This window comes from Pipistrellus hanaki (genome assembly GCF_964339955.1).
Source record: "Pipistrellus hanaki genome assembly, chromosome: 1".
Taxonomy (NCBI): domain Eukaryota; kingdom Metazoa; phylum Chordata; class Mammalia; order Chiroptera; family Vespertilionidae; genus Pipistrellus; species Pipistrellus hanaki.
Window position 1 is genome coordinate 43899128 of NC_140503.1, and position 19114 is coordinate 43918241.

At 53.6% G+C, this 19114-nt stretch overlaps 2 protein-coding genes across 5 annotated transcripts; one reads left to right on the top strand and one right to left on the bottom strand.

Annotated features, from left to right (window-relative positions):
* Positions 1-992: 992 nt before the first annotated feature.
* On the top strand, positions 993-7584 carry PPIB (peptidylprolyl isomerase B). The gene is made up of 5 exons (XM_084889028.1): positions 993-1271; positions 1930-2043; positions 3195-3288; positions 6580-6764; positions 7261-7584. Exons 1-5 carry the CDS (start codon positions 1137-1139, stop codon positions 7381-7383), a joined length of 651 nt encoding a protein of 216 aa, XP_084745154.1. The 5' UTR covers positions 993-1136; the 3' UTR covers positions 7384-7584.
* A 147-nt stretch (positions 7585-7731) lies between these two features.
* On the bottom strand, positions 7732-10717 carry SNX22 (sorting nexin 22). 4 transcript variants are annotated; one of them, XM_084889038.1, is made up of 7 exons: positions 10597-10717; positions 10201-10284; positions 9740-9844; positions 9176-9270; positions 8823-8855; positions 8515-8582; positions 7732-8126 (listed from the first exon to the last, which is right to left on the bottom strand). In XM_084889038.1, exons 1-7 carry the CDS (start codon positions 10669-10671, stop codon positions 8005-8007), a joined length of 582 nt encoding a protein of 193 aa, XP_084745164.1. In that variant the 5' UTR covers positions 10672-10717; the 3' UTR covers positions 7732-8004. The 4 variants fall into 4 exon arrangements, 3 of the variants coding, with proteins under 3 accessions (XP_084745164.1, XP_084745165.1, XP_084745166.1); XR_014795432.1 differs by having other exon boundaries at positions 8014-8126; positions 8205-8582; XM_084889039.1 differs by lacking the exon at positions 8823-8855.
* Positions 10718-19114: the final 8397 nt, after the last annotated feature.

Below are 19114 nucleotides of genomic sequence, written 5' to 3' on the forward strand. Positions count from 1 at the left end.
AATCAATAAAAATATATTTTTTAAAATACTTAAGAAAAAAAGTTGAAAACCACACTAGGTCCGGGTATCCCTCTCACAGTGTTGTTTCTCTTTAAAAATAAATTTAAAATCTTGAAAAGCCCTAGTTTGCGCAGTGGTTAGAGCATCGGCCTGCAGATCCCAGGTTCAATTCCGGTCAAGGGCACATACCTCGGATGTAGGTTCAATCCCCTGCCCCGCTGGTGGGTAACCAATCGATGTGTGTCTCACTTCGATGTTTCTGTCTCTCCTCTCTTCCTAAAAATCAATGGAAAAAATATCTTCCGATGCGGATTAACATAAAAAAAAGAAAAAGAAGAAAACCACAGTGGTTTTGCGCATTGACTCATTCAGAAATAAGCATAGATTAGAGAGGGAAGAGAAGTTACAGGACAAAGTCAAAAGTGGGTTTTGAAGCAAGTTTTGCAAGGAGCTGTGTAAGTCATACTATGGTAAGGTGACCAGACGTCCAGATTTTTAACAATTTGTCCCCGCGTCCCGCGGCGTTTTGGCGTTTTAAAAACAGTCCCGATACAAATTATTAAAAATCGGGACGTCTGGTCACCTTATATGGGTACGCATAAACGTGGAAACTGCCACACCCTAACCCACTTTCGTGGTTGGCCCAATACGGACAATTGTGGGCGCCCCCGGCCCCTGTCCGCTCACTTCCTAGCCAAGTATCCGCGCCAAAGACCTCCATTTCCGCCAAGTGAGAGCGGCCTGGCCACGTGACATGCCGCTCTGCATGCTGGGTCTTGTAGTTTATTCAGAAACCCAATCCCCGCGCTCTTTGAGGGGCCACGCCTTCTGCGGCTCCTATTCCTGTAGGTGGGCATAGAGGGCTGGGGAGCCAATGAGGCCGCAGTAACGTGGCAGCCACCCACGAGCCCGCGCCTTCGCCCGCCCCGCCGGGAGCCGGGCCCCGCCCCCAGGGGGAGCTACTATCAGGCGCAGACCCGGAGGGGGGAAATGAAGCCCGTCTCCTCCTAGGAGGCCTGCAGCGACCCCGGCCTCCCCCGCGGCCGCGCTCGGTGGAGGCGCCGGGGCCCACGCCGCCCGGCCCTCACCTGCTTCCGGCCCTCGGCTGCCCGAGCCGTGCTCCCTTCTCCCCGTGGATGCTACGCCTCTCGGAGCGGAAGATGAAGCTCCTCTTTGTCGCCGCCCTGATCGTGGGTTCCGTCGTCTTCCTCCTGTTGCCTGGACCTTCCTCGGCCGATGAGAAGAAGAAGGGGCCCAAAGTCACCGTCAAGGTCCGGCTTCCCTTCCCAAGCCCTCCCGGCGGGGCCCGCCCTCCGCCCCTGGGGTCGGCCTGGGCTTATGCTCAGCTCCTCCCTAGTCCCCGGGCTGTGGCCTGGTGACGCCTGGATGGTCGTCCTCCGTTCAGACCAGACAAAGAACCGATCCTCCCCGAAACTCCTGGCCTGGCCCCGGAGTTGGCCTCGGGGATGCCGAGCTGGGGCCGCGCCCGCAGTCTCAGGTCCCTTTGCAAATAGCCCGCAGCGCTGGCCAAGTGGGGAGAGATCACGTCTGCCAGATGGTGAATCCTTTCTCTGTTTAGGTCAGATTTTAACCAGTTACAAAGCACAGCAATATAGTTTAAACTTGTGCTGTTATTGTTCTGTTTTTTTAAATTGATGTTGTTTTTGTTGTCTGGTGTTACTTTCTAGAGCCTGGGAAGATTGTTACCCTGTGGTCTAAGGAAAGTGTAAACAGGTTTCCTGGGAGATGGGCCTGGAATTTTCATTAGATTCTCATGGGGTTCTTGTCACCACCGAAAACAGATTCCGAAACACTGCTTTAAAGCAAGGCTTTGTTTTCTCTGCCATCCTCAGGGTAACTTCTTGGGCCCTTCTTTCCCGAACAAGGCCCCTTTAAACTGGCTACATTAAAAATGCTCTTTTTCCTCAGGTGTACTTCGACCTGCGGATTGGAGATGAAGACATCGGCCGGGTGGTCATAGGTCTCTTTGGAAAGACTGTTCCAAAAACAGTGGATAATTTTGTGGCCTTAGCGACGGGAGAGGTAAGTGGCTGGAGCAGAGGGAGTCAAATTCAAACTAACTGATGTTGGCAAGTGACGCTGGCAGCAAACAGCGCAGAGCGTGGCTCTCAGTACCAACTGACTGCTGCCGTGTTGGCACGGGGAGCCCAGTATTATCATGTCTTGAATTTTTTTTTAATATATTTTTTATTGATTTTACACAGAGAGGAATTGAGAGGGATAGAGAGTTAGAAACGTCCATGAGAGAGAAACATCGACCAGCTGCCTCTTGCACAGCCCCTACTGGGGATGTGCCCGCAACCAAGGTACATGCCCTTGACCAGAATCGAACCTGGGACCTTTCAGTCTGCAGGCCGATGCTCTATCCACTGAGCCAAACCGGTTTCGGCCATGTCTTGAATTTTTAAAAATGATTCCAGAAATCTGGATTTACCTTTTTAAAATTGACTTTATTTTTAATTATATTTTTATTGATTTCAGAGAGGAGGGAAGAAAGAGAGAGGAACATCAATGATGAGAGAGAATCATTGATGGCCTGCCTCCTATTGCCCCCTACTGGGCATCAAGTCCACAACCTGGGCGCATGCCTTTACTAAGAAACAAACCATGATCTCCTGGTTCACAGGTCGATGCTAGGAGCCACACCTCCGCGGCATGGATTTTTCTTTTTGAGAAAATTTCTCAGGCATTGCAATAACCAAAGAAAGTATGTCTGCAGAAACTGTAGTTTGTGGCCACAGCACCAGAGCTTTCTCTTAAGAGTAGGGGCCCAGAGTTTCCCAGGTTTTAAGAAAACAAGAGTGCCCGATTTAAGAAAAGTTTATATCCCAACTTTTCATTGGGTCGGCAGGTAGCCTTTTCTGGGGGTCAGTTTTTTTGCATCCGTTCTTATAGTTGGAAAACAATGAGAGGGAAAAGGCAGAGGCATTGTGTGAAGGGAATTAATGAAGCCTGGGAAAGGTGAGGCAGGAGAATGCGGGCTAGCCCTCCCGGCTCTGTGTGCGCTGAGCCTGGCTGTGGTCACTGCGGGCTCCGCAGCCGCTGGGCGATGACTGGCCGCAGGGCTGTCTCTTCTGGGAGCAGCAGTCGTGTGGGCTGGGTTCCTGCAGGGTCTGTTTCATGTCTGCCTGGTGCCTCATGCCACCTCCTCACCTTCTCATCCCCTTTCCTAGAAAGGATTTGGCTTCAAAGACAGCAAATTCCATCGTGTGATCAAGGACTTCATGATCCAGGGCGGAGACTTCACTCGGGGCGATGGCACCGGAGGTAACCGGGTCCTGCGGGCAGAGGGCTGTCCGTGCATCCTCCCACACGAGGCCCTGTCCTTCCCCGGCTGCAGCAGGCCTGTCACCTGCACGGAGGCCAGCGGGGCAGGGAGCCCAGTACAAAGAGGGAGTAACGGGCTCAGGTGGCCATAATTAGGTAGACTTGCTGGTCTAGGCCCACAGCCTTGGTGACTTCTCACAGTACCTCGTGGCGGGAGGGGAGCAAAGTCAAACACGAGGAGGTGATTCTAGGTCAGGCACCCAGCGAGAGGCTGGGCAGAGTTGCCTTCCGTGGCAGTCTCCTCCCAGAGATCCTTTGCCGAGAGCTGACTGAGTCTGCGTTACTGTGAACAGGACAGACCCCCCGGCCCAACCCACAGGCGGGTGGAGAGCCGTGTTCCCTCAGGCTGCATCTGCAGCTCCCCCCATCAAGGGGTGTCTATTGGGCCAGGCTCTGTGGGCGCCGAGGACACAGAAACCAGGGTGGCAGCATTCCCTGTCACTTCCAGGACCTGGAAACTCACAAATCGGCCCCAATCTGGCCTTTAGGGCTCAGGCTCTGTCCTCGAGTTAGCACCTCAGGGGAAAGAAGGAGGAGAAAGCCTGGGCAGGCAAGCCATGCAAACGATACAAGCTGTAAAGGTAGCTAGCAGCAGGCAGCAGGGGGGCAGATGGCCAAGCAGACACAATCCACAGTGATGTGTTGTTGGAATCAGTGCAGTTGGGTGTGACCCGGTGTCTGCCGCCTTCTTGTTTTCAGCCTTGCCAGTGGTTGAGCTTTCGTTTTCTCTTGTGTAACAGTAAGGGTGGTGAGAGTTATGGGGGGCTAGGAGGGAGGCCCCCTGTGGTTTGAGTTGCAGTCTCTTACCTCTTACCACCCTTACTTTACAGTTTGGGGGCTGGGGGGGTTGGGTGAGATCTGGAGTGTAAGTTCCCAGGATGTGGTAAGTACAGTCAGCCATTGCCAGAGTGCTGGCAGGTGCCAAGCCTGCACGGAGGGGGTCACTTGGGGCCAAGGTTATCAGGAAATGGCCTTGTGGATATGAGGAAAGATCTGAGCAGAGAAGAGGCACGATTAAGTTGTGGGCCCAGCTGTGTTTGGCACTTTGCCAGAGGTGGGGTGAGGAATGAAGTCGAGAACCTGCTTTGTCCTACCTGGAGGCTCCGCTCAAAACCTGGGGGGGGGAGGGGGGGTGGTCTCAGAGGAGTTTGAGGAAAGTAACATGGCAGCAGGACCAGGCTGGTCGGGCTGGCATAGCTGTGCCTGTAGGGCGATGTGGCTGGAACCCAGGCAGGATGGCCTTATGGGCAAGGGCAGATTCCAGGGCCAGACCCCCTTTGGTTTGAGTTGCAGCTCTGCTGCTGCCTAGCTTGGGCGCCTTCACCCTCTCTGTACCTCAATGAAATACGGTTATTGGATCCTGCCTTAACGGAGTGGGTTTTTATGTGTAAAATGCTTGCAACAGTTCTCTGGCGTGGTTACTCACCACCCTGAGCAGTAGCCATTTCTGCCACGGGAGCAGCAGGCGTGGTAAGAAAGAATGAACAAATGATAGGGGAGGGGAGGAAGGACAACAGTAAGCCGAGGAAAAGTTGGCAAATAAGTTAACTGATGTCCAGAGGGAGAGATGACTAAGTTGAGGTTAACACGCAGAACTGTCGCTTTAAGTTTGGAACTCCTCGTATCTTGGGAAAGGATTGGAGCAGGGGGTGTGGATTGCCTGGATAGCAGCAGCGATTGAAATCCTGATTTACAGGAGTCTCATGGGGAGGCTCCTAGCTGGCAGCCCAGCCAGCAGTCATGGCACAGCGGTGGGAGAGACCAGTCATCCGGGTGTGGGCCTGAGCAGTGGGGAACAGGCTGGGACATGCCCACCCCCACCCACCAGGTTGGATTCCTGGTTTTCAGTCTTTTCCAACTTGTTACCCAAGCATGTCAAACGTGCAGTCCGCCGGCCGAGAGTGTGACATGCTGTGTTACACAGAAGGATCTCCCTAATTAGCATCAGAAATTTCCCCACCTGGCTCCTTTCTGAGGAACCACAGGGTGAAAATAGTTGTATTAAAGAGGGGGAGAAAAAAAAAAAACTCTGAAAAGTGTTGAGTAAAACGGTGAAAATTACTTTATTGCTGGGTTTCTTGGGGACCTCTGGTTCACAGTGTGAGTCCCTAGGTCCTAGGGCCACATGCAGCCCCCAGGGGAGTCTGATCCTGCCCGCCAGGTTTTTTGGGCAGTGAGCGCAGCCAAGGTGTTACAGTAGGAATTAGTAGTTCATATAGTCCGGCCCTCCAGCTCTCTGAGGGACCGTGATCTGGCCCCCACTTTAAAAAGTTTGAGGACCCCTGCCCTAGGAGATGGGAAAAGAGGTAGTATTTCTCCTGTAGCTCAGGATTGCTGAAACTGTCTGCTCTCGGCTCCCTTTCCATGTCCCCCGGCCCTTATGGTGGGACACAACACACATTCATCGCCACCTTTTATCTTCCGTTCATTTGTGGGTAAGAGGCTCTAGACCAAGCATGTCAAACTGGCATGTGGCCCAGCCAGGAGAACGGTGTGAGCAGCCATTTAGAATTAGGGAACTTCAGTCTCCTGCTGGATACAGAATCACCAGCACTCACCGTGGGTCAGTGATGAAAGTCCTCACTGTGAACAAGATTTCCCCCGAAGGAGGAGAGAGCAGCAGAGAAGAGATGCCAAGTGTCAGGAGGAAAACATTGTATCATTGCTCTCTTTCTTTACTTTTATATCATACTTTTTGAAATAAACCTATGTTCCTATGAAAAATGAAACTTGTTTTTTTGTGGCTCACATAAACTTAAACCTTATTTGGCCCGTGTTAGCCTTTGAGTTTGACATGCTTGCTCTAGACTTCGCAGAATCCAAATGGCAGCTGCTCCCGTGTCTTTCGTGCTCTCGGGAAGAAGCTAGTCAGCCACGGTATTCCTCCTCTCCTGGGGGGTCCTTGCCTCTCCTGCGCCTGCATTCTGCAGTCTGCCTCCGCCAGGGCCTCCATGCAGCCTCGGCTGGGTGTTAATATGGGCCTTATTTAAAAGCCGTAAACGACATTCTCAGAGTAATCATTCATGTGGGCTGTTCCCTAACAGCCTGGCCTCGTGCCCCAGCTGGTCTGTCGGCACGGTTTAGCTCCCAAGGCCGGAGGGCAGGAAGAAGACAGCTCTCAGCACCCTGTGCTCTGCTTGAGCCTGGCCTCACAGGACAGCTTGAGGCCCCCAAGATCTGCCGAGTTTGTGCCGACTCGGGTCCCCGGACCTACACTGTCTTTCTCCCCAGGTAAGAGCATCTACGGTGAACGCTTCCCCGATGAGAACTTCAAGCTGAAACACTATGGGCCCGGCTGGGTGAGCATGGCCAATGCCGGCAAAGACACCAATGGCTCCCAGTTCTTCATCACCACAGTCAAGACGGCCTGGCTGGATGGCAAGCACGTGGTGTTCGGCAAAGTTCTAGAGGGCATGGTGAGTTATGGAGATGGGGGCTAACCATGGGCAACTCACCAGGGATAGGACACCGGGGCCAGGGCAACCTGTATTTTATCCCTTCGGACCAGTGTTCCTGCCTGTGAGCCTGGGGGACGGAAGACTAGCTGCCTCTCTGCTCCCAAGTCCTGGACCTTTCCAGGCCCCAGGCACAGGCCGGCCAGGCCTCATGGAGGTACCACTGCAGGGTACAACCTCATCCCATCACCCGGCACCACCTGGAGGTGTCCAGGGCCCTTAGTACCCACTCTCCAGCCCCTCTCCGCCCAGCCTGGGTCTTACTTCAGAGGATCAGATGGCCTGCTTCCTCTTGTCAGAACCGGGTTCTCCCTGACCAAGATGCTAGGATATCGGTGCCTTGAGGTTTGTACGCTGTTTGCGAGTCTCAGTCCGCCCTGGCCATGCGCTGGGGCCTGTCTCCGTTGAGTGGCGGATCTCCTGACCCGCCCTGCCCTGTTGCTTCCGCCTTCTCCAGGAAGTGGTGCGGAAGGTGGAGAGCACCAAGACAGACGGCCGGGACAAGCCCCTGAAGGACGTGACCATTGCGGACTGTGGCAAGATCGAGGTGGAGAAGCCCTTTGCCATCGCCAAGGAGTAGGGCCCCCAGGACAGTTCCCTCTGAGCGACGTGTTTGGGCCTCTGCCCTCTCGGGGGCGAAGACAGCCCTCCGCAGGGCTCTGTGCCGCACTCAGTGCCCGTGTCTGGCAGAGCGGACCCGCCCTCACATTCCATAGGCCCAGTTTTGTAACAAACTTCTACCAACGCTGACCAATTAAAAAAAAGGTGGGTTTTTTTATAACCAGTGTGTGGGCTGGGTTCTTGGGCCCATTGCCCAGCCTGTCTGGGACTCCTGAGGCAGTGGCTGCCTGACTCTCCTTGGGCTCCAGCCTGACCCCTTTCCCCAGATGCTACCCACAAACTGGCAAGCTTTTGCTTCTCAACTTTGCCAGCTACTACGCCTCAGCCTTTGCTTGCTCCCTCCCGCCCCCCAAAGGTGAAGAAATACACCTGTACCTTTTCAGAGCCTACCTCCTAAATGAACCTCCCCTCCTCCTCCTCCTGTTGTCCCTGCCCGGAGTGCAGGTCCAGCACCCCAGACATGGTGCAGTTGGGTTCTGGGCCTGGGGTGGGTAGGTCCTGGGTCCAAGCCCCTGTCTCAGAGGGTGCAGTGACAGAGGCACGTGACTCCTGGCAGGCGGTCCAGAGGCCTCTGGGTTGGTCAGGGCATTGGCGGCGAAGGCGCAGGGCGCCCGGGACCCTCCGGCTGGGCGTCAGCGGTGCCGGTGCTGAAGCTGTAGAAGCCCTGGAGCACGCCGTTCACCACCACGTTGGGCAGAGGCTCTGGGACAAGGAGAACGGGGAAGGGGAACAGGAGGTGTGGCTCGGCCCCTGACAAGGCAGCAGGTAACAGCTGGTCACCTGAAATGAGACCTGGGCGTCCCCGTTCACATTCTGTTCACATTAGCCAGGCTGGTGGGGAATGCAGACCAGGGAGCCACGTCTGCTGCGCCAAGTCTGCTTCTGGGCACATCCCATGCCCACCTGGATATAGGCCCCCAAGAACTGACTGCTTCTGGAGGGGGAGGCACAGCAGCAGCAGGGCAGGCATGGTCCAGGAGAAGGGCAGTAGGAGGGAGCTACTGCCCAGCAGTCCCTGGACCTGAGAAATGGCAAGCTCACCCCACTCCCACCCTGATTCCTGGGCCCTAAATCCAGAGGCACCTCTCACCTGGGGATGAGAGGCAAATGTAGGGGTCCACGCGGAAGCTGATGACAGGCCGGTGGTACAGCTGCGAGCTAGGAGGAGAAAGGGTCTTGAGCAGTGGAGAGGGAGGTGGGCAGAGTCTTCTATTGGGTAAAGACCGGGAATTGAGATCACTAACGATCACAAGGAAATCGGTGAGTGGGCAGTGGTGTCGGGAGTGCCCACAGAAAGACCTGGATCAGTAGGATGGGCAAGGCAAGCCAGGGGCCGCAGACCAGCCTTCCCGCCTGTGGCCACCAGGGGGCAGCGGGTGCGGGAAGAGTCTAACTTGCCTGCTGTCACTAGGCAGGAGCTCCCCCAGGGCTCTGAAAAGAAGAAAGAGTGTGAACTGCCTGGGGATGCGCAGGGGAGCATGAGGAAGGGGTGGAGCAACGGAAGACCAGAGCCTCACCTCCCAGGGGGCCACTGCTTCTATTTGTAACAAGCTCAGTTCCGGTGGGTAACCAAGGCTCTATGGAAAACGCCCCCGCCGGGGTCAAGAAAGCTGACAGATGAAGGGGGTCATGTCTCAAGGCCTGGCAGATGTGAGCCCCTAAAGCCTTCACTGCTTGCTGCAGGGGGCCCCTTTCCCCCCAGCACCGGGGCCTCTCCTGCCAAGCCATGGCCCCTGGAGGCGCTCACTCACTCCCAGCTGCCGGCCTTGGGGTCTGTGGGGAAGTGCCGGAGACTCAGGAACTCCAGCAGCTCCTTGGGCACATCCCGGTTCAGGTACAAGATGCCCTGGAGAGGAGCACACGGGACACCCGTCAGACACAGCCCAGTGCAAACTGAACACGGGAGTCCTGCCAAAACGATTACAAAGTTAAAGACCGACCGCCAGGGTTTAAGCCAAGCTCAGGGCCCTCTGCACAACGGGCCTGGGTGACTCCACAGGGATGTGCCCGTCATGGGTCATCCGTGTGCGGGGAGAGGGAAAGGTCCCAGCCCCACCTCCTCCTCATGAGGGCCATGCAGGGTCTCACCCAGGAGGGGAGAGGAACTAGCCGCAGGTGACGCCAGTTCAATGGAAGTTCAAACCCAACTGAATTCAATTAATTTTCATTCTGAAACTACTACTCAGAAAATGGAGGCCTGGGGTAGAAAAAATCATGTCCAAGACGTGCGTCCCCCCGCATCCCAGGCCCTCACACGTCTCTGGGCCACACCTCCAGTCCAGCGGGCTGGGGGCGACAGCGAGACCCATGCCCACCTGGATGTAGGCCTCCAAGCCCTGCCGCCGCTGCTCCAGGCCTCTGCTCCTCCAGTTGGGCAGGCGTTTCGAGGGGAATTCGGGCACCTTGTACAGTTTCTTGATCTGCGGTGCGATCACAGTGTCCCCGCTACGCCCTTATCTCCCTTCGCCCCAGCAAAAGCCCTCCCCGGCTCCCCACCCCATCCATAGCCCCCAAAACGCAGGCTCCACCCTCGGACGGACGCGGGTGAATGTGGTTGGGACAGGGGGCGAGAGAGAGGGCGCAGGGGCATGGGCAGTCCCGGCTGAGACCTGTCCCTCCGGGTCCCTCCGCAGCCCGCGGGGAGGTCAGTGCCCAGGACCCGAGCCCCCCGGGGGATGGAGGGGGATGGAGGGTAACGGGTGGCAGAGGCGGGCGCAGCCTCCCAGGGGCCGGGCAGGAGCGGGCAGGGGTCCGTCGGTCGGCGCGGCCGCCTCACCCGCTTGTGCAGCGCGTGGAACTCGCTGTAGCGCCGCGGCACGGTGTGTCTGCGCCCGCGGAACCGCACCTCCACCCGGAACACCTGCGGCGGGAGCGAGCCGGGGCGTGAGGCCCCCGCCCGGCACCCCTACCCCCCGCCCGCGCTCACGGGCGCAGAGCGGCCCGGAGAGCCGCCGCCCCCGGGGGCCCGCGCGCGGTCCCCACCCTCTGCTCCTCGTGGGTCCGGACCGCCGTCCTCGGGGCCGACACACCCCAGCCCCCGGCGGCCGACGGCAGGCGGCCCCCCGATGGTGCGGACGCCGCTCCAGGACCTCCCAGCCCGGGGCGCGGGATCCCCATAGCGCTTGGCACCGGCGGGTCCCCGCGCTCCCTGCAGCCCTTGGCGCCCACTCACCATGTGGCTCTTCTCCGGGCTCTGCCGGGGCGCCCCGGCCTCCGGGCCCGCGGACGGGATGTGAACCTGCAGCATCGGCGCCCCGGCCTCGGCCCCTGCCCGCGCGCCCGCCGCCGGAGTTTTCCCGGCGCAGCCCGGCCCCGCGGGCCGCCCGGCCCCGCCCACGGCCCCGCCCCGGCGGCTCCGCGCCCCGCGGTCCTGCGGGGGCTGATTAGCTTCCCAGCCGCGCGGCGGGAGCGGAGGACCGCCCCCGGAGCCATGTGGGGGGTGGCCGTGAGGATGCGGACAGTTTGGCCAAGACAAGAGGCATCCGTCTGTCCACATCCACTGAGCGCCCATTGACGGTCAGGAATGCGGTGAGCCGATTTTCACCTGCTCAATGCTGAACACCTTCCTGAGGACTAGAACCTGTGGGCCCTGGGCATGGAGGGGGCCGGGCGCCTGCCTGCCTTGGGGGCCGACCAGGGACCTTCCTTGTGTTCCTCACACCTACCCCAGGCTGTCCCCATCCCCGTTCCCCCCTTCAACTGGGCCCCTGTGAGAGCGGCCGCGCCTGGGTAAGGCTTGGGCCCTACCTGGATTGTTTTTTGTTTTGTTTTGTTTTTAATTGGTTGATTGATTTTTTAGAGAGAAAGAGACATTGATTTGTTGTCCCACTTATTGATGTATTCATGGGTTACTTCTGTATGTGCCCTGACCAGAGCTCTGACCTGCCACCTCTGGAGGATGCGCTGTTGGACAAAGCCCCGTCTGGTTTTGATGTGCCCCTCCCCCAGCTTCCACAGCCCCTTCATTCATTCGTGTTTTTGTGTTTGTTTGTTTTTATGTCTTAAATTCATCCCAGTTTGCCAGGAAGAGGCAGTTTAAGGTCTTAGACTCTGCTTTGGGGGTGGACTTGGATTTCCCAAAACATGTAGACCTGTGCTCATCTGCGAAATTAGGATAATATGCCTCTCCCAGGAGAGGGTACGGATAATGAGCGATATGATCCCTGTGAAGCCATCAGCAGAGTGGGGGTTGAAAAGATGGCAGCTGTCCTGGAGGCAGGTGGGGGGTTGGTGCACAGGGCAATCGGCAATCGGTGGGGAGGAGGGACTGTGGGAAGACGGGTGGCCTAGGCTGCCCTTGCCCACCCCTCTGGGCAGGGTCTTCCTGGGCATGTGGCAGGATTTAGTCCATAACTCTCTCACCCCCTGTGATAGAAGGATCTCTGCTCCTACCCCTCGGCCCCCACCCCGCAGCCCAGAGGGAGCTGTTCCATTCCGCAGAGTCCACTCCGTTGACTTTCCCTACGAAGGCCTGAGTGAGTGGTGGAGGCAGGGATGGCCCCGCCGGAAGGGGTTCGTACCTAGCAGGAGGCCTGCGGTGGGAAGGAGGAAGCAGAGTGTCTGAGTGAGGCTGGGGAGCCACTGGCTCGCTCCATTCCCCCTGGTACGGAGGTGCTTCAGAGCTGGAGCAGAAACTCTCATCCCCACGTCGGCCCCCACAGAGGCTGACATGATGGCCCCAAGATGGGAAAAGCAAGCCTCCCCAATACTGTGGCCCCCACTTTCCTCCCGGGTCCATTGTCACAGGGGCCCAGAATCGGGAAGCTGGAACTCCCTGGGAGGGAAGCAGCCCTCCAGGAGGAGAAGTACTGGGGTTTCATTTCCTCCTTACACGCCAGGCCCCACACTCAGGTGTTACGGGCGAGACCAGGAGATCTTAGTTCTTGTTTTCTTGAAGGAAAAGTTTCAATCAATAGACAACACGTAGAAAAGCAAACAAGAATGTATGGATCAGCTGAAACCAGTTTGGCTCAGTGGTAGAGCGTGGGTCTGCGTACTGAAGGGTCCCAGGTTCGATTCCAGTCAAGGGCATGTACATTGGTTGCGGGCACATTCCCAGTAGGGGTGTGCAAGAGGCAGCTGGTCGATGTTTCTCTCTCATCGACGTTTCTAGCTCTCTATCTCTCTCCCTTCCTCTTTGTAAAAAATAAAAATAAAAAAAGAAATGTATGGACCACAGCAAAAATACACGCAGGACAGTAAAACCAGGACGGTCATAGAGGACGCAGCAGGAGAGCCCAGGCTGGGCTGCTGTGGCCCGCTGGGAAGTCAGAGGAAAGGGGCCTTGGAGACAGGGTGAGGGGATTAGCTCAGGGCAGCTGCCAGCTGCCTGCTGTTCCCTTGGTTACAAGTCTCCGGGGTCCCTTAGAGGTCAGGGGTTACCTGCCTGTGGGGGGAGGGGCAGGACTGTGCTCCCTGCAGGGACCCTTCCTTTGCAGGGGTTTTACAGGCTGGGCATTGAGGGGAGGTCTTAGGGGAGGATCCATAGAATATTCATCAGCTGTATGCTGATGCACCAAAATGAGATTTAATCTTTTTTTTTTTTATAATATGTTTTATTGATTTTTTACAGAGAGGAATAGAAAGTTAGAAATATCGATGAGAGAGAAACATCTATCAGCTGCCTCCTGCACACCTCCTACTGGGAAGGTGCCCACAACCAAAGTATGTGCCCTTGACCAGAATGGAACCTGGGACCTTTCAGTCCCCAGGTTCTGAGCCAAACCAGTTTCAAAGAGATTTAATCTTTTAATTTGTCCTTGGGTGCGGTTGGCACATGGCACTAACTGGATTTCTGTTATCTGCCTCCCTGCATAGGGCGACTTAAGATACTTACCCTCTGGTTGGGGAGAAGTGCAAGCCATTTTCTCTTACGTGTCCTTGGTTGGGGAAGATGGGACTTACTAGGTGGCTGCACACTTTCACTGTCTTAGTTCCCCTGTTCCCTGTTCCGCTTGTCCTGACATTGTCTTAGCTTCTTGCTGTTCTGTAACACAGGGACCCTGGTCTGCTTGTCCTACTGTCTGGGACCCCCAGACCTCTTGGTCACCCATCCTAATGAGCTTGCCTCTCTATTTCTAACCCCTAAAAAACTGCTAGTCTCTGAATACTCTCCATTTCCCCATGCCTCCCTCCATGCTCAGTGCATTCTCCACCTGGCAGCACACACTATCATTAAGGCATCTGCTTAAAACCTTCCGAAGGCTTCCCCACTACTCTTAGACAAAACCCACTCTGCCCACCACGGTCCGCGGAGCGCCAGTGAGCCCGCTCAGCCTCTGGCTCTCCTCCCACCGCCTCTCCTGCCCAGTGACCCCTCCAGCTCTTAACCCGAAGGAGCCCTTTCCTGCCTCCGGCACTGCGCCTGCTGACTCATCTCCCTGGAACACCAGCCCTGACTGGTCACCCGATGGGTTTTTTGTTTGTTTGGTTGTTTGTGTAAATCGAAGTGTAGTTTTCTAAAAATATATTTTATTGATTTTTTACAGAGAAGAAGAGAGAGGGATAGAGAGTTAGAAACATCAATAAGAGAGAAACATCGATCAGCTGCCTCTTGTACACCTCCTACTGGGGATGTGCCCGCAACCAAGGTACATGCCCCTGACCGGAATCAAACCTGGGACCTTTCAGTCCGCGGGCTGGCGCTCTATCCACTGAGCCACACCGGTTTCAGCTCACCTGATGGGTTTAGCTTAAAACTTCCAATATTGAGCCTAAAACTCACCTCTCAAAGAGGCCTTCCTTCCTGGCCACCTTATCATAGCATCCTGTCTATGTACGTACTGTACTCTGAACACCGTCAGGCCAGGGACCTGGCTGGTCTTGTCGGTGTTTGCTGCCATGGTGCCAAACATGTAGTAGACACTCAAAACGTAACTGTTGACTGAAAGACTGTATGAATGACTAGCGGAGAGGGGTGTTGGGGAAATGAGGGAGAGGACCAAACGCCTGAGAGGGAGGCAGGAGGGAGCGGGGTTGCCAGGGGGTTCTTAGGGGAAGGCCAGCTGGGGGACAACAATGGGAATGTTCTTCACGCCTTTAGAGTTAGATCTCTCTCCCTCTCCCTCCCTCCCTCCCTCTCTCCATCCCTCCCTCTCCCTCTCCATCCCTCTCCCTCCCTCCCTCTCCCTCTCTCCCTCCCTCTCCCTTCCTCTTTCTCTCTTTCTCTCTCTCTCCCTCCCTCCCTTCCTCTCTCTCTCTCTCTCTCTCTCTCTCTCTCCCTCCCTCCCTCCCTCCATCCCTCCCTCTTCCTCTCCCTCCCTCTCCCTCCCTCCTTCCCTCTGTCCCTCCTTCTCTCTCTCTCTCCCTCTCTCTCCCTCTCCCTCCCCGCCCCCCCCCTCTCTCTCGATGGCTGTCCACCTTGGTATTTGCTTAACTTCCCAGTGTTCTGAGAAGCCTCAAATCCCTGGATTTTTATCACTAGTTACAATTAAAATCTATGTAATTTTTCCCATCACCACTTATACGCAGAGAGACTTGATACGACTCATTTGTAAAATTCCACAGCATTCCACGGTGCCGAAGTGAAGATGCATGGAGGAAACCAGGCCCATTTAAGACGTCTTTGGGGAGACAGAGCAAACCATGGAAAATAGTTTCCTGAAAGGAGATGATGGAATCCCAAAGCAGTTATTACATTCAAAGAAGTTTATTTTCTGTGCACTCGAGGCACTGGCCAGCTCTGTGAGCCAGACTCTGTATGAGGGTGTGAGCCCTTCAAAGAGACTCCCATCTTTAGAAAGAGTTGTCTTCCTGGACAAATCCGTGTATTTGCTGTCAGTCTCTAAACACATGAATTTTTAAAAATATATATTTTATTGATTTTTCACAGAGAGGAAGAGAGAGGAACAGAGAGCCAGAAACATTGATGAGAGAGAAACATCGACCAGCTGCCCCCTACATACCCCCCACTGGGGATGTGCCCGCAACCAAGGTACATGCCCCTGACCGGAATCGAACCTGGGACCCTTCAGTCCACAGGCCGACGCTCTATCCACTGAGCCAAACTGGTTTCGGCTAAACACATGAATTGAATGTCCAAGTTTCTGGGGGAAAGTTGGTTAAAAATACTGGTTGGTCACATTTTCTTGGCCGGGGTGTTTTCAGATCAGATTACAGAGCAGTGGTTCTCCAACTTCACAAGCAGCAGCAGCAGCAGCAGCCACGGGGCCTGGCGGAGCTCAGAGGGCCCTGACCTGCTTTCTGAGCGCCGGGCCTGGCAGGGAGCCTCACAAGTTCCTGGCGATGCTGACGGGGGACCACATTGTAGACACTGGTCTCTGAACTCCCACAGCAGCCCTGTCAGTGAGCTGGGCCCCGCGTACTCCACTGTGCAGGCGTTCAGCCTGGAGATGAGGATCAAGGCCCGAGCTCAGAGCAGGAAGGCCTGGGGCTGGCCGTGTCCCCCCTGACAGGCCCCCATGGGGGGGAGCTGCTGGCCGGGTGGGTCACAGGTGGGCTGGATCCCAGTTCCTGGCCCCAGCGTGAGCCCTCGCCCCCCTGCCGCCATCACACAAAGCCCCTTTCACTGGCCCTGCTTTTGCTGGGCTGCAGGGCTGTGCAGGAGGTTTGGTTATCCCTGTTAGGAAAACAAACAGCACAGAGGCTGGATTATTTCCTCCGGGCAGGTGGCCAGTGGTGGACGGGCCCAGGGACCCAGCCCCCAGGGGCTGCCTGAGGGAGGCGGGGCCTGGACTGCTCCACCCACACTGGCTTTGGTGACGTGGGCCAGCACGGACCACTCCCTGTGCCTCAGGGCCCCTATCTGTACAAGGGACAGTTGTGTGGATTAACTGACATCATCCTTTTAAAGTGTTTAGCATGGGGCTTGCCACACAGTGAATGAATGTTAGTTATTATTTGACTAGAGTATATGAATTTGCTGTTTCTTAGGCCAAACTGTGGACTGTTGGCAATTACGTGATTTGTCCTATATATTGTTACTGGTTTTACTTTGAAACAATAAAAACAAAGGCTACCGTTCCTTGTTTAGTATCTTGAGATTGAAAGGTTAGCTTAAAAAAAAAAAAAAAAAGCCTAATTAACTCTGTGATCAGGATTTTTCTGATTTTCTCAACATTGAGCAATCAAATAAAGTAAAAGAATAAATTGGAAGCAGACATTTGTGTAAATTAGCAACTAACATTCTAACAGCCTCAAAGCATTACTGCTTGCCTTTTTAATAGGTACATGTTGCCCTAGCTGGTTTGGCTCAGTGGATAGAGCGTGGGACAGTGGCACACGCCTGGATTGTGGGCTGGATCTCCAGTAGGGGGCATGCAGGAGGCAACCAATCAATGATTCTCATTGATGTTTCTATCTCTCTCTCCCTCTTCTTTCCTCTCTGAAATCAATAATATATACATATACATATACATATACATATACATATACATATACATCATATACATATACATATACACGTGTGTGTGTGTGTGTGTGTGTGTGTGTGTGTGTGTGTGTGTACTAGAGGCCCGGTGAACAAAATTCGTGCCTGGGGGCGGGGGGTGTCCCTTAGCCCAGGCTGAACTCTCTAATCTGGGACCCCTTGAGGGATGTCCGACTGTGCCAGTACCAGGGTGTTGGGCCCGGCTGGCATAGCTCCGTGGTTGAGCATCGACCTAGGAACCAGGAGGTCGCAGTTCGATTCTTGGTCAGGGCACATGTCTGGGCTGTGGGCTTGATCCCCAGTGTGGGGTGTGCAGGAGGCAGCCGATCCATGATTCTCTCTCATCATGGATGTTTTTTTTTTTTTCTCTCTCTCTCCCTCTCCCTTCCTCTCTGAAAACAATAAAAATATATATATTTTAAAAAAGGGTGTTGGATTGTGTCGAATGCTTTCTATGCATCTATTGATATAATCATGCGATTTTTGTTTATGTGATGTATCACATTTATTGATTTTCAAATACTGTACCAGCCTTGCATCCCTGGAATAAATCCCACTTGATCATGGTGTATTATCTTTTTAATATATTGCTGGATGTGATTTGCTAATATTTTGTTGAGGATTTTAACATCTGTGTTCATCACGGATATTGGGCTGTAATTCTCTTTCTTTGTAGTGTCTTTATCTGGTTTTGGAATTAGGATAATGCTGGCCTCATAAAAAGAATTTGGAAGTAAGTGCTCCTTCCTCTTGGATTTTATGAAATAGTTTGAGGAGTATAGGTGTTAGTTCTTCTTGACTGTTTGATCACACTCCCCTGTGAAGCAGTCCTGACCTAGGTTTTTATTTGGTGGGAGTTTTTTTTTTTTGTTGTTGTTGTTTTTTACTGCTTCTATTTCATCAGTTGTTATTGGCCTATTCAGGTTTTCTGATTTCTTCTGGTTGAGTTTTGGGAGATATTTTTCTTTTTTCTTGTTGGCAACCCTATCATTGTTTAACAACATGTTATTTAGCCTCCATGTGTTTGAATGTTTGGGGGTATTTCTACTGTAGTTGATTTCTAATTTCATTCCACTGTCATCTGAGAAGACACTTGATATGATTTCAGTATTCTTGAATTTGTAGAGACTTGTTTTATGACCTAACATGTGGTCTATCTTTGTGAATGATCCGCATGTACTTAAGAATAATATATATTCTGCTACGTTGGGGTGACATGTTCTATGAAGGTCAATTAAATCCATCTCTTCCACTGTGTCCTTTAGAGTCTCTGTTTCCTTGCTAAGTTTTTTTCTGGAATATCTATCCAGTGAAGTCAGAGGGGTGTTAAAGTCCCCTACTATAACTGTATTGTTGTCGATCTCTCCAGTGAAGTCCTCTAGAAGTTTAAAAAAATATATATTTAGGTGCTCCTATATGAGGTGCTTATATGTTTACCAGGGTTATATCCTCTCGTAGGATCAATCCCTTTATTTTATTTATTTTAAAAATATGTATTTTATTGATTTTTTACAGAGAGGAAGGGAGAGGGATATAAAGTTAGAAACACTGATGAGAGAGAAACATCCATCAGCTGCCTCCTACACCCCCCCGAATGGGGATGTGCCCGCAACCAAGGTACACGCCCTTGACCAGAATTGAACCCTGGACCTTTCAGTCCTCAGGCTGACGCTCTATCCACTGAGCAAAACCGGTTTCAGCAGGATCGATCCCTTTAGCATTTTGTAGTGATCTTTGTTGTCTTTGGTGATGGCCTTCATTTTAAAGTATATTTTGTCGGATATGAGTATTGCTACTCCAGCTTTTTTTCTTTTCCATTCACATGGAAGATTTTTTTCTATCCCTTCACTCTCATCCTGTGTGTGTCTTTTGTTTTCAGGTGGGTCTCTTGTAGACAGTATATAGTTGGGTCATGTTTTGTATCCATTCAGCTACCCCTATGCCTTTTAATTGGAGCATTAAATCCATTTTCATTTAGGGTTGTTACTGATAAGTACTTACTTATTACTATTTTAACTCAGTATGGCTAGATTTCTCTGTTTCTTCTCATTACAGCAGTCCCTTTAGCATTCCTTGTAATGCTGGCTTAGAGGTGCTCTACTCCATTAGCCTTTCTTTGTCCAAGAAGCTCTTTATTTGACCGTCTATTTTGAATGATAGCCTTGCTGGATATAATAATCTTGGTCTCAAATCCTTGCTTTGCATTACCTTGAGTACTTCATGCCATTCCCTTCAGGCCTGTAGAGTTTCTGATGAGAAATCAGGTGTCAGCCTTATTTGTAACAGGTTTTGTTTCTCTTGC

Bases quoted from the DNA above. Each gene is read 5' to 3' on its own strand.
- SNX22 (XM_084889038.1), bottom strand. From the start codon at position 10,671: ATGCTGCAGGTTCACATCCCGTCCGCGGGCCCGGAGGCCGGGGCGCCC. The intron at 9,845-10,200 runs GTGAGGCGGCCG...ATCGCACCGCAG, and splicing joins TCCACGCGCTGCACAAGCGG to ATCAAGAAACTGTACAAGGT. The intron at 8,856-9,175 runs GTGAGTGAGCGC...TCTTCTTTTCAG, and splicing joins CCCAAGGCCGGCAGCTGGGA to AGCCCTGGGGGAGCTCCTGC.
- PPIB (XM_084889028.1), top strand. From the start codon at position 1,137: ATGCTACGCCTCTCGGAGCGGAAGATGAAGCTCCTCTTTGTCGCCGCC. The intron at 3,289-6,579 runs GTAACCGGGTCC...CTTTCTCCCCAG, and splicing joins TCGGGGCGATGGCACCGGAG to GTAAGAGCATCTACGGTGAA. The intron at 6,765-7,260 runs GTGAGTTATGGA...CGCCTTCTCCAG, and splicing joins GCAAAGTTCTAGAGGGCATG to GAAGTGGTGCGGAAGGTGGA.